Raw genomic sequence first — 14,566 nt, forward strand, 5'->3', positions numbered from 1 at the left:
CTACAAAATTCAGGTCACTTCTTAGGACTTTCTCAAGTCTGAAACAAATACAACAGCTTTACTTCCAAGTAATCTAAACCAGAGGTCACCAGCTTTTCATTTAGAAAAAGTTAGATTGGTTATTGGCTGAAATAATTTGCATTTGCTGTCAGAAATTGAGGATTCCACTAAGTCAATGGAAAGCGTGGGAGTCACTAAAAGGGCTCTTCAGAAAGTCACTGGTTAGGAAGTCCTGCCCACCAAAACATTAACAAACACTGTGAAGAATCTCAGGCTAATTCACAATGAGACAAGTCAAATTTTGGAAGGTTATACACAAACTTGAGCTTTAGGACTGTACAGTAAATAAACCCCTCTGTGAGGAAAAGCTTTCTGTTCACAAGCACATGTGTCTACAGAAGACTTTGCCTCCCTTTCCCCATTTTTTGCCCTGGTCTGGTACATTTTAAGAGGATCATAGCTGTATAACAGCTGACAGATTACAATGATTTTCCATGGCTTTTTCCCTCCATTCTCATTCTTGCAGACTTCTACTTGTATTTAATGAAATATTTTACTAGGTAATAACTACAGTGTAATGCAACATGAAGAAAATAATTTCATACCATTTTTGTCGTACAGTGACAGCTCTCTCCCCTTTGAGTGTGTGGAAAGTGCAGTTATACATTTTTTTCAGTCAGCTCATTTAGTAAATTTATTGCCTAGAAATTCATGGGCACCAGCATCCCTCAAATCTGAGGTGCAGAGACTCTTGCAAGAGAAGTTTTTATGGGTGAAAATGCTTGTATATCAATAGGTATCAATCCATTTAGAAATACATGTATGAAACTGATGAGATGGAATAGGAGAAAAACTTGCCTTTGGTTTCACTCTTGAAACACTGCTTTCAAAATGTGGATTTTGTTGTTAGCACATTTATGATACTTATAGTGTTTCTTGTATCGTGGCAAGCTAATTCTTTACCTCCATGTACATTTTCCCCTTTATTGCAGTTTTTACTAAGTGCTGTGTCATCAGCGAGAGGTGATTATAAATCACACATACAATAATCTAAAAGTAATTTGGAAGAGGAATTACTAGCAGTAAAATACAGACCATAATGCGCATTAGCAATTTTAATAGGACCAAAGTGATCAAAGCTCCTTAGCTCCAATGAGGAGGGTACTTTGCTTTCCAAATTATGGGCTGGAAAATGGACAGCTTTCTAATTCTGCCTCATCTGACAAGGCCCACGTGCACATTTCCTGTGTGTGATGAACTTGAGTACAAATATATTGGTGTAGCAGAGGAATGTTACATTGAGAAGAAAAACATTAATATGCAGAACTGATACAGTATTGCCATTTTTAATTAACTCTCTAGCTGTATCTCTTCATGGATAGATTCCATAGCCACTGTGAGCACTCTTATTCAAGTTGCATTTAGTATTGTGGATAACTTCAGTTGCTGTGGAATCATTGGACTTTACAAAGCTTATTCCTCTCAAACTTCTTCATCCCATGCTGAAATCAGTAGAAGATGAAGATGCTTGGGCATCTTGAGGGATGGGATTGAATTTTGGGCTGTGGGTACTGAGAGTGGCAGCCCTCTATCCCCATAGAAGTGAGATGCAGACCTCTCCTGTAGCTCCCACACCATGCCCACTGCACTGCAGATTTTCAGAGTGTCCATCACTGCACACTGATGCAGAGAAATCCTCCAGGCTATTGTTCCTCCAGCTAGAATTAGAGAATTATTCATTAAAAGCAGTTGTTAAAATTGCTCAAAGGAAAAGATATTCCTGTGTTTTATGCATATTCAGTAGCAGATACATATCTTTTTGAGAGATTATTTTCTTCCCTTTTATAATAGCTTTAAAAAATCCTCTAATTTTCCATATTACATGTTCCTGCTATTTTTACCCTTAATAAACTTTTAAAATATCCATGTTTATTCTTACCATTCTGTTCCTGACAATTTAAGTGTTTCAATAGTGGAGCTATTTCCCCACAGGGAAGAAACTGGATATTCTCAATTCCATGATCTGTTCTGGGTCATTTGTGTAGGGCATTTGTTGAGATAAGAATCTGCATGGACAAAAAGCTTCCAGTTTAAGTGATTAATCTTAACTGAATGTTATCTTTTACATTACCCAATGCTTCATTCTTGTTAGTTGCAAATGGGCAATGTCTAGGTGTCTTTTTGTCCCTTAGATCAAAGCTCAGAGAGTGGAGGTTTCTGCTACTGATATTTAACCTTTGTTGTTTTTTTAGCTGTAGCACACTCACTGTGTGCTATTTTTGCTGTTGTTCTTACACGTGAAATTTGCAGTTGATGTATGAAAATGTTGTTTCAAATTCACAGGTTATGCAAAACTCCCTTTTAAATGGTTTGACTACCTCAGGGAAACTGACTCAATAGCTGCACCAGTAAAGCTCTTCAATAAGGTAATGAAATTATATGTGTTTGTACTGGAATTAGTGTTTTCCTTAAATTTTTGCATAGTGCATGGGATAGACCCATTTGTTAAACACAGCTTTGAAAAGGTAAAACTTCTAGAGATAAGAACCGTTTGAGTAAACAAATGTTGGTATCTCTGAAATGTTAAACAGCTGCAGAGGTCCAGGAAACTTCATCAATGATGCTTGGTTTTTTTCTATATTAAGTGGATTGAAATCCCTGTTTCAGCACTGTGCTTAAACTATCTTGATGAACGTCTGTTTACTGATGTTTGCTTTCTTTGCTTCCCCAGGAAGTTCCAAACCATGGGTTTCATGTTGGCATGAAACTGGAGGCAGTAGATCTGATGGAGCCTCGCCTGGTGTGTGTGGCCACAGTAACGCGCATTATTCACCGCCTTCTGAGGATACACTTTGATGGGTGGGAAGATGAATATGATCAGTGGGTGGATTGTGAATCCCCAGATCTGTACCCTGTGGGATGGTGTCAGCTCACTGGATACCAGCTCCAGCCTCCAGCGCCACAATGTGAGTCCTGCTTTGTCAATAATGAAAATTAATTTAATGGGGACTCCTTTTACTAACCTTTTCCAGTTAGGTCCCTAGGCGTAACAAAAATAGAAAAAACTCTTGCTAATGCCTGGAAGTTCTAATTGACAGTTCTAATCTTTCCCACTTTGATTTCTAAAGTACTTCTGAGTGTTTTTTACTATTTTTCAATGCCAGAAGGTGCTGACTTGATGCCGGGAAAAAGCCTCTTGTCAGTTCTGGAGAAGCTCGCTGAGAATTTATGTTGCTTTAAGACTGCCAGTGTTTCTGTTTCACCTCCTAAATTAGTGGAACTCAGCCTGTGCAGAAGCTGTATGTAATTTGTTACATCACAACTTGTCCTTGTCAGATCAAGTGATAATAACTGATGATATGCATTTCAAAAACAGTTTTTTAATATGAGGGTAATGAGCGAGTTCTTGTTAAATAGTTTAATGCAAATTGATTTTCCACAGTAAATTTCTGTCTTTGTTCAGTCACTAAGGAAAAATTCTTAAACTGTGTACCAGCTTTGACACATTTTAAAGTGGGGTTGTTTTTTTTTTTTAAATGAGCATAAATTTTGAATTCTTCATTTTTGCAGCATCAAGAGATAGCCAGTCAAGTTCGTCCAAACAGAAGAAAAAAGCTAAATCACAACAGTACAAAGGACATAAGAAAAGTGGGTGACAAAATAGTGTTTGCAGTTTACCTGATGCTTTAAAGTTTGTGGTCTCTACCTAAGTCCCTGTTCTATTTGGAAATTTTCATGTTTTATGCACATGTCTAAACAGGTGTTATGCTTAAAGGTGCAGTATGCCACAAAAAGAACTTTTTCATTGAGAATAATTATTTTTATATTTTGTGGTAGGGTAGATGTTGCTAATAATAATCATCTATTAATTGTAGATGGACAATGGTTAAAATAATTTTGTATTCTGACATAATTTCAGTTAAATAATACATTTGCTGTGTACTATATTGGTAGTTGTACTGCCTTGTACAAAATACTCAGGTATCAACACACTTTTCCCTCTGCTCTCTGTAACACAGGTAAAGGAATAAGAGCCAAGTCACTGGGATCAGAAAGAATGAGGTGTAGAAAATTTAAATAATCATCCAACTGGCTTCTCTTTGAAACAAAAAAAAAATTACTTATTTGCCAGTTTTTTTGGTTTAGGCATTTATGTAAATTAAGCTCTTGTATTATTACTTTCAGAAACAAACAGCATTGCTGTATGTGGCTGTTCTTGTCACAGTAAAACACAGTAATGACATTTTTAAGAATCTGCAGTGTTCAGGTACTTTCCACAGTAATTGGTTCCCTTTGAATCAAGTTGTCAACATGTAAAGTTAGCTTGCTTAATTTAGTTCTGTTTCCAGAGTGTTTCGTTGTAGTATCAAACTAATGTGAGGAATTAAAACCTTGTTTTCCTGGTGAGTTTGTGAATGGATATATTAAGGCCAATTGGAACCTTCTTCCCCAGTCATTGAGAATACATCCTATGCTGTGTTGATCTTTGGGGATGAAAAGAAGTTGAGTGTCACAGATAGAACAGGTGTCTCAGAAGTTCTTAGAAATTCCTGTTAAGTGCCTCAAACATTGCACTGGTTTTCTTTTCAGTGTTGGAGGAAGTAAACAGTAAAATCCAGATCCTTTTCGGAAAGCAGTATTTTTACAATAGAATTCAGGTACTGGAAAACTCCTGATTTGAGAATATCTGGGGAAAGCTGTGAATGCTGTTGCTTTAAGCTGGGGAAATATGGCTTTATGGTTAATTACCTTTGTGTAAGACCTGGTTTTGGATAACTCTACACTATCTGTGCAGATTTTGTTTAGCAAGCTGTTCTAGACCATCATTCTCCTTACCTTATCCCTTTCCTAATACCTCTGCTACCTGTCTTACAGTAAGTGTGACCCAAACCTGGAAAATTAATCTGTCTTACTTAGTGCCATAGGAAGCTTTAGTCTAGCTTTAGAAAATTTAGTCCAGGGAAGTTTCTTCTTCACTTCTCACTAACCTAAGGTAAATGTTGCCTGTGGAAGCAAAGAAAACTTCTGATTGTGTTCTGGACTGTTTACTGAATACTAAGAAATGCTCTTAACACCAGAAGATGAGAGAATAACATCATGAAGAATTAGAGCCAGCTGCCTTGTGTATGGGTTTTTTCTAAATAAGTTATGGCAACCAAAGTGGTGAGTCATCGGAAATAACACAAAAATGTCTTCTGAAGCTTTTTCTTGTTCAGGACTTGTAAATAAAATAGAAAGTTATTTTGTAAATTATTTCAGTCACAAAACCATATAATGCAGCCATGGTGTTTTTATGGTACCATGTAAAGTCACCACAGATGATTAACAAAAAACTCTGTGTCTTACACTAGGTTAGTTTGAGCAGAGCAGGGTTATTTCCACACATTTTTCTCATGTGCTCCCAACACAGCCCAGGATGTCATGGATGTCATTGAGCCTTTTTGCTGTGTGTAACAATGCAGATTTCTGCTACAGTGTCCCCCCTGTCCTGGGGGCACTGGGAGCGGACATGTTCACTGGGAAGCAGAGCTGATTGCATCATAAACCTTTGGGAATACTTTTGGGGATATTTGAGAATCTCCCCCGATTCCCTTTCTGTCACTGTTTCTTTCAGTGAGTATGGTTTTGCCTGCTGCTCAGAAGACTGTGCAGGTGACTTCTTGAAAGGTAACATGCCATTATGCTGGGACAGTTAATTAATAATGAAGGATGTGATATTTGCTAGTATTGTCTGCTTCCTCTTGGGTGTGTATATCAGAATAAGGTTACTGAAATGATAATCTGACCTCTAGATTTTCAAGGTTGGAATTCTGTAGACACTATTCTGCCTCATTGATCTCTCTATAAGGCTATCCTGAAGTGGTCTTATAAGAAGAATATTTAAGCAGGGTGGTATCTTTAGAATATGCATAATCAGTTACCTTTTCAGGGCTGTCTGACAATGCTGATAGGACTGAAGCATCAGCAGCCACAGTTTTGATGTAGCTGAAAGCATGGATTTTTGCTACAGGTCTTGTACCCTCAATACAGATCTTGTACCCTCGGAGAGCATGCCTTGAGCACAGAATAGGAGCATCTTAGTGATAAAGGAGAAACATGGTAATTTGTATGGGAAATGCTCTAATAACACTTTTTCATTAATGCAGTGTTTAATAATTCGAGGGCATTTTAAAAGTTTTTTTGCTACGCAGTAGCAATACAATAATTTGTATTTATGGGTAAAATGGTAAATACCATTCTAAGGGAATTAAGAGCATGTATTTTTAGCGGTGATAAACTTTGGAGAGGATTATTTCCCCAGAAGCATCCTTCTGTCTCTTAGGCACACTCACTGAAACAACTGCAGCCTGAAACTGAGCCAAGTATCTTGGGTGTCCAGGCAGAGGAGTGTGTGTGACTGTGCAATGTAACTGCAGCAGAAGTAATTCACAGCATTTGTATTTCATTGATTGAGCATGAAATAAGTGGTTCATGGTGTTAAGCAATGCCCTTGAAGTCCTACCCATAGCCTGTAGAATTCAGGGACTACAATGTGGCTGTTGAGAACAATATTCCCAGTAATAACTAAATGATGCCATTGTGCAGGCCATGGTTTTTGAGAATGGGTGAATATCAGTCAGAGCCATTTCTCAGTGAACAGTCAGAGTTGCCTGATGCAGTTTAACTTGAGCATTTATTTTAGTTTGACTTGATGTTTAGAGAGGAAGGTAGGTACCTGTTGGAAAGAAACCTGTCAGTTTGTCCAGGCCACCCATGGCAGGTGAGGTGCAGAGGAGCTTCTCTGGGGACAACGAGTTGATTCCTCCTCCATACCGAGCCCTTCCAGCACAGACAGCCTCTGAGGCCTTCCAGCCTCCCAGGAATAGCCAGGAGTTCAATCCCAGCCTCCAAACAGGTAACTGGTCACAGCAGTGTTTCACTGCAGAGTGGGAAGCTGAGGTCTAGGGTGTCATGTGCTGACTCATCCAATCTTTCTTTTTTCCCTTTTTTTTCCTTTGAATTTCAGTTGGTTTAATTTTTTCTGCTAGAGAGCTTTTCATTCTTGCTGATGCACCATGTTACTGAATTAATCATAGCAGAGGGTTGCAGCTGGTTTAGAATTTCAGAGGAAAGAATGTTGTGGTGTGGGTTACTGAGAATCCCGGAGGGGCCCTGCGAATTGTTCAGATACAAAAAATGCACCCTATAAAACTGAATGGTAATGTGGATCTGGGAATATTGGATCTAAGTAGGTTATTATTGTGTATTATCCTTTGCAGAGAAAATTACCATATGCTGTAAATAAAGATTTTTGTCGTTGTATCAGAAAAAGGCAGTTATCTGGGAAAGTATCTTTGGAATATGTTATTTGAAATTTTGTGGATTACTAAGAAAATATATTTGAAGCAGTGTAATTGTTCATCTGTATGATTGAGCAGAGGAAAAACTCTTAAAAATTAATTGGTAATATTGAAGTCTATTAAAATTTTGAACTTCTTTAAGTATAGTTTACATAATGTAATCAATCTTCAATTATACAAATGCACTTCAAGCGTCTGGTAGTTTTTCTCTTCCCTTTTCCTCATATTTCTGGCAATGTAATGCAGCAAATTATTGCTAACAAATATATTGTAGCAATAGGAGCTGTCAGACAGACTGGATGTTCTCCCTGCAGGACAGTTGCCAGGTTGATAGATTTAGCTTCAGATTTGCTTGATTACTCCCTTAATCCTGTCTTAGTCTGCGCAGGCTGCCGTGTCAGCACTCTCTAGTGACTGGAATGTATCCAGAACAGTTTCTCCTGTCCATGTGTTATCCATTAACAGACTGGGAGAAAAGGAACCCAAATGCCACCTTTAGACCCTGAGTAAAACCTTACTCTCTTCTGCACACCTCTCAACACTTCTGAAGGAACTCTTTAATTTCACTTCACGTTCCTGCTGCTGTGTACATGCCATGTTTAACAGAGCCTTTGATGCCAAAGAGAAGCCTTGCTTACAGGAGAGTGTTCTGGAGCATCTGTTTCTTCCCAAATGTTCTTTTGTGCTAAATCTACATCTGCATTGCATTTCCTTAGTGCAAAGACATACACAGTCTGAATTTCTGTATCATTAGATTTCAAAGTTCCTATGAAACACCTGTGTTCCTTGGTTTCTGATACTCAGTGATCAGTTGAGGGGATGATTATGATTAATTGAGGGGAACTTTTCAACACTGAATTTTGGTAAGGCTGGAGAAAATTAATTTTGTTTGTGGTGTGGTTAGCCTTGTCATTGTCCAAAGATAGATATATATCTCTATATAGGTAGATAGAGATTGAAACCAGCAAGACCATACCTTTTCAGTCTCTGGGAAGGAGGCATCACATTGATACCATCTAATCAATTAAAGCACATTTGAGATTGGCCAGAACTCATTAATTATGTGCATATCCTCAGCATCATTCATTGCCTGATAGTGCAGTAGCTGTAGGACATATGCAGACACAGTGCATGGGATGTTTTTCATGGCTTTGAATGGAATCAGTGGAAGATGAGTAACAAAACAGCATCTGTTCTGAAACTTCTTGTCCATGGGAGATCTCAGTAAGGGTTCAAACACAATTCTTTTGTACCATCACGAGCACAGGAGAAAGGTTCAGCTCTTTACCTTGGTTTGTATGATGTGGTTTTGCTCTCTAGCAAATGCCTGGTGCTTTGAGTACTTTGCATCTTTCAGTCTGAAATGATCTCTTGAGCGCTGAAATTCACCTGTTGGACTGCTTCATTTTTAAAAAGGATGTACAGCCAGTCTTGCAGAAGAAGAGACTGTTCCCAGAGATTCACCCAATTGTGAAACATACTGCTCTATTTGTACTGGTTTTGGGAGGTTTGAATGTCATGGCATCAGACAGTGTGTCTCTGAGTCCTGGCAAATCACTGAGACGATGTAAAAAGGAAGTACCTTGCCCAATCTGCACTCCTTTCCCTTCAGTTGGATGATTTAAATTAGTTTTCCTTTTTCTTCTTTCAAGCAATTTGGTGCGCAGCTGTAACTAAGCTTTTCTAATGGAGGATTGTAGCTAAAAGCTGTATAACATGAACAAATGAAGTAAGATATCATTAAATATCTTAGTGTTAGGACCTTGGTTCAAATGAGCCGGAGACAATACAAATCATGGCAGCTGCTGTTACTCCTGTACCTGCAGGAGCTTCCTGCTCAGGGGAGAGAAGGGAAATGACATGCATGGTGGGTTTGTTTGTATCCCTGACCTCTGTATAGCCTTTGCCTGAGGCATTGCAGCATAGTCAAGTAGCCAGTTGTGTGTCTTCTCATTTAGACAGTACTTTGTTGTCCCCCCCTCCCAGAGATCAGGAATCTTGGACAGAGTTGGCCATGATGCAGGGAAAAGTATTTGGGAGAAAAAAATAAGGAAGGAATTGTGGGTTCTGTAGGTGGGAGGAGGACTCTATTAAAGAAAGATGAGGAGAGCTTGCTGCAGCAGCTTTTGACATCTTCTGCTATCTTAATTTTCAAATTTTATGTTTATTTAGCTCAACAGCTTGTTTCAACATAGAATATTTTTAAAAGAATAATCAAACAGCTTATAAATTACTGCAGGGCTATCAGTAGCAGCAGGTTCTGGGTTGGGGTGTTTTCCTTTCACTGCATGTTTTTGCATTTCAAGACACATTGGCAAGGTATATAAACAATATATTGAATAATTATAAACTTTCATACTTTTCTCATTCATTTGGTCATAGAGAATAATTCATTTTTGTATAATCAACCCTTTAATGTGGCTACTGCACCTTTAATGAATGTTTACCTGTTTTGTTTTCAGTGTTCTTTTCATTGTGCTCATATTTTGATAATCATGTCTATTTGTTAGTGGAAGTGGAAAAGTAATTGTGACATTGCTATTCATAATATCTTTCTCTTAATCCCATTTCTTTTAAATTTTAAGAAGAAAAGGGAAGATTAAAAGTATGAAAATAATTTTGTTTTAATGAAACTTACCTTCTGAGATCTTAAAATTTTATAGATGGATTGAGAAATCTTTGTTAATATGTTTTGTTGTCTGACATAGACTGTTTGCAATAACTGTTTGTGAAGTAGTTTGAATTGTAGGTTAACTGTTGGCCATTTCCAATCTCATTTTCACTTGCATAATGACTAAATAGGAAGCAAAGTGGGTTAAAAGTTAAAATGGTTTAAAATACTCAGTTCTTGAGAAAATCTGGTAGAGAATATATTATTGTAAGTAATTTTAAATCTCTTAGAATTAGAGTATAACTTACACTTCCATCTGCACTCACAAAGTGTCTGTTCTCTGTGGGATCCTTAGCATTAAAGCATCGCTAAAATGCACCATGTAAGAAAATGGGGAATCTGGGATGCTCCCAATATCAATAATATTACGTCAATTTAAGTTGTATAGCTGTTTAATGTGAATTTTTGATTTGTAGTGACTTCGTTACAGCTGAAGGAGGAGTTGCTGGATGGAGAGGAGTACAGCTTCCTGCAGGGAACGTCTGACCAGGAAAGCAACGGCTCCGCCAGCTATTACATCAAGCAGGAGCCCTGAGGCAGCTCCCTGGAGCGAGGGGCACAGCATCGGTGACAGGAAAAGAACCTTTCACCAAGACTGACTGATTCTGTTTCCACTTGGATGGTGCAGTTCAGGTGACTGTGCCTGGGGCGCTTTGCTAAATGTAGATGAACTAGACTCGGTTCAGAATTTTTTGGAACAGTGTGGAAACTATTTTAGTGAAAAAGATTTTTCAATTTATTAAAAACAAAAACAAAGGACACTTTTGTGTTGTATTTGAAGCTTTTGAAAGAATTTTGTAATATTTTCAAGTTCAGATTTATTGTGCATTGTTAACAAGAACTGAAATTCTAGTTTTTTTGTAAGATTAAAGTTTATTTAGCATGATTGTGGGAAGCAGTTGGAGGAAGATATAGTTGCAAATACAAATGAACTGTCATAACAAATGAACCTTTTTGGTACAAGTTGGGAGACTGTTGTACTCTTGTGAACTGCACTGGTCACGTCTCTGTTTTTTTAATTGTGAAAATAAGGCTTTAAAGCCCCGATTTAAAGGCATAAATTATATACGGAAGACAGTCCTGTAAAGCTCTACTCAGTGAGTAGCCCCAAGTGCAACGGAGCCATCACCTGAGGAAGATTTTACATTTTCAAGGTGTTTTTATTTAGTTTAAAATACCCTTTTTGATATAAGGTTTTTGGTTTTTTAACATTTTTTAGGGGCTGATTCAGTGCCCATTAATATCAGTAGCCTTGTCTCCGCCGACTGCAGTGGGCATTGGATTTGATCTATAAAGCTCTTGTCTGTATATGAATGTCTGTAGTCTTGGAATGCTTCAGCAAATGTTTACAGAGCCCTATACCAAACTGGAACTTCAGAAAATTCTGTGATTGGAAGATTAGTTGTAGCTCTGAATTTTGACTGAAGAAGCAGCTTAGATGGACAGTCACTAAGGATTCGCTTGGTAGTGGGAAGGAACTTGTGAGTATTCTTGTGATTTTTTTTTTTTTTTCCCCCCATTCAGAAAGCCCTAAATGTTTCTTTACCATCTTAAATATTTATATGTGATCATTCAGATGATGTGCCATATGGTTTCAGGTGACCTAAAAGGAGCCCTGCATTGTGGATTAAAAATAAGTTCAGTCCTGCATAACCTGCAATATTCATGTCTTGCTGCAATAGTGTAACACAGGAGTTGAGAACAGTATCAAAATCACATGGTTTTAGTCTATAATTCAGAAACTGGATTTGCCTATTGCCTGGAATTCTTGTCTCATGTCAAGCATCCCATTGCCCCCCAACTGGTCAACTTCCAGATTTTTACAAGGCAAAAGTCACATAAAAGGGTGAAAATGATGAGCATTTAAGCACAAAGTATTTTTGCAGGAGCTTTTAATAATTTGGATTTTATCTTTCCATATTTTAAACTTTTGTACATTTTTGTAAATGGAGTTGATGAGTGAGGTGTTTGATCAGCCCTGCAGAGCTGTGACTGGAAGAATGTGCATCAAGAGCTTTAGCTTTTACTGGTAAGGTTCATTAACTAAACTCTCAGGAATTATAAATTCTGTAAGTGCTTCTGGGTCTTCACAGGTTCCCTTCAGAGCAGTACAATGATCATCTGACTCTTGACCAGAAATTAAGGCTTAAAAAAAAAAAATTGTCAAAAATTATTAACATCTGTATCCTACAGCCTAAGAAATGTTTTAAGGATATCAACCCACAAAGCCCCGGGAGACCATTTTTTTGTATATTGTTGTTTGAGCTTAAAAAAATAGTGCATAGAAAGTTGAAAACCAGCAATTTGATTATTTTCTAACATATCGCTCCAACTTTGGGTACATAGCATTGGTGATATACACAGGTTTACCTCATTCTATGCAAGGGGGGTTAATTATGTAAAGTTTTGTATTTACTACAGGAAGTAAAGCATGTGCTGTATAGTTTAGGAATGTCTGGAATTCTTTCCTCCCTTACTGGTAAAATTTCTTAAATTACAACCTGTTTTTAACAACAGCTTCTTCTATTGACAGAATCTGTTAATCTGATTACAAGAATCTGTAACTTCAGGTGGTAAAGGCATTTTAGCTCGCTAAAATAGCCATAAAAAGGACTTTGTTGGACCTGGTAGTCTTCAAATAGCTCATCTCAGATTCTGACCCACGATGTTTATTTTGAACATCAAAATAGACAACAGCCTAGATTGGAGAACTAGGATTAGAGACCATTGTAGTGACAGTTTGAGCCTTGCTTGTTTTCCTGTGTTCTCAATTTAATCTGCTGTAAAATCCAGCTCTGCAAGCATTGATTTCATTTGGTAAGTATAGCACTATTGATTTTTTATTTTTTTTTTTTTAATGCAACAACTTGCAGGTTATCCCATCAGCTGGAACAAGGTTCTCACAGTCTTGCTTTCTTCTCTCATCAACAGCTTCTGACTTCAGTAGAAAAACTGTTGCATTAATTAGTGTGTCATAATGTAGAGAGAGGGTTGGACTAGTTAATGAGTGAGGTGCATTGCCTGGTCACTAAACTGAGTATTGCCCCGGCTCATCCCTGATTTCAGAGTTGATCTCCAAATGTCAAGAGGGAAAATTAGTCCTTAACACACTTCCTGTGTTGGGAGAATTATAAGAGTCTGTCCTAAAGTCTGTCAGTCTTTATAATATTCCTTTATTCATCAAACACTAAAGTCTGTGAGGTGATCTATGTTCTCAGGTACCTGTGTGACTTCAGCAGTTGGTGAAACGCCTTTTGTGTCTCTGGGTTCATAATATGCCTCAGTTGTGTAATTGTCAAGTACAGTGACATCTGTGCTAAGCAAACCATGGAAGGAGCTGCTGGAAGTCACTTGCTGAGGAGCAGCTCAGGGAAAACCTGAGCAAGGTGCTACCAGGGATGTGGTCCCCAGAGAACCTGAGGGGTGGCCCTGTGGCAGCTCCCTGGCTTTGCAAAGCATTCCTGTGGCTCTGGGATGTTTCTCATGGCTTTCAAGCTGTAGTACCTGCCTGAGGGAGCAGCAAATGTTGGACACCTAAAACCTTCAATGGGGTTGGACTAATGCTGGCATTGGGCACAGCAGGTTTTTCTGACCATGAGGCAGCCCAAGCCCTGTCCCTGACTTGGCTGCTGTCCTTGTTCCAGATCTCTCTGCTGATCTTTGATTATTACATTATTTTCAATAGAACTCTCTAACCTGTTCCTTGCTGCATCTGAGGAAAGCTACAGCAGTTACTGATTCCTTGTTCTATGGATGCTAACACGGGTTGCAGTGTTTGTTTTGGGTTTTTTATTGTTGTTTTCTGTGATGTGAATACCCTCCCTCGATCTTTGTATGATGGTGCTAACACATTTGGTAACAATCCTTTATTAGGAAGGGATTTCAAAAAACTGTGATTTTAGCTGAATTTTTCTTCCTTTTGATTTTTTTTCATATTTAAAATTAAAAGCCACAGCCATTTATACAAAAAAGGCATCAGCTTTGGCCCCTGGAAAAATGCTGGGGGCAAGAATCAAGAATAAACAAATGGGTTTTTACATAATTTCTGTATGTATTTGATATATAGATCAATATCTGTACAAATTTAATCTTTTATTTTCTTTGTAATTTGTGTGGTCACTGAGGGAGTATTTAAAGCTTTCTCATGCAATGTACATAACTCAGTGAAAAAATGCTTTTGGAAAAATTAATGTTACTTTCATTTTTACAAGACTGCGGATTTTCAGCATGGATGTGAAAAGCATTAAATCATAACTTTGTGTACAAGATAAAAATAATTCACTAAATTTGCCTTTTTTACACAAAATAAAAATGATTAAAAGTCTTTTTCTGAATAGTGATTGTTTTGCTTACACTCTTAACCTTATTAAAAATACCCACAATCTGTAATAATATGAGTATTTTAAGTATGTTGGTGTGATGACAAATGGTGTGGGGCCCTGAGCACAAGGTAAGGGGTTTGATAAGAGAAGGTGAATTCAATAAGCATTTTAGAGAGCAAGCTTTGCACTCAGTCTCATTTCATTTAGTATTAATATTTGTGTAAGGAGAAAAT

At 37.8% G+C, this 14,566-nt stretch overlaps 1 protein-coding gene across 13 annotated transcripts in view; it reads left to right on the top strand.

The window, feature by feature from the left end:
- MBTD1 (mbt domain containing 1) overlaps window positions 1-14,336 on the top strand; it is a 35,255-nt gene extending 20,919 nt beyond the window's left edge. For all 13 annotated transcript variants that reach the window (XM_064728827.1, XM_064728823.1, XM_064728828.1 and 10 more), the window contains 4 exons: window positions 2,344-2,426; window positions 2,732-2,966; window positions 3,571-3,648; window positions 10,428-14,336. In XM_064728827.1, the coding sequence (XP_064584897.1) occupies window positions 2,344-2,426; window positions 2,732-2,966; window positions 3,571-3,648; window positions 10,428-10,546 (515 nt within the window). In that variant the 3' untranslated portion in view covers window positions 10,547-14,336. The remainder of the gene's footprint in view (window positions 1-2,343; window positions 2,427-2,731; window positions 2,967-3,570; window positions 3,649-10,427) is intronic.
- Window positions 14,337-14,566: the final 230 nt, after the last annotated feature.

The sequence above is a fragment of the Zonotrichia leucophrys genome, chromosome 18, assembly GCF_028769735.1.
Source record: "Zonotrichia leucophrys gambelii isolate GWCS_2022_RI chromosome 18, RI_Zleu_2.0, whole genome shotgun sequence".
NCBI classification, from domain to species: Eukaryota; Metazoa; Chordata; class Aves; order Passeriformes; family Passerellidae; genus Zonotrichia; species Zonotrichia leucophrys.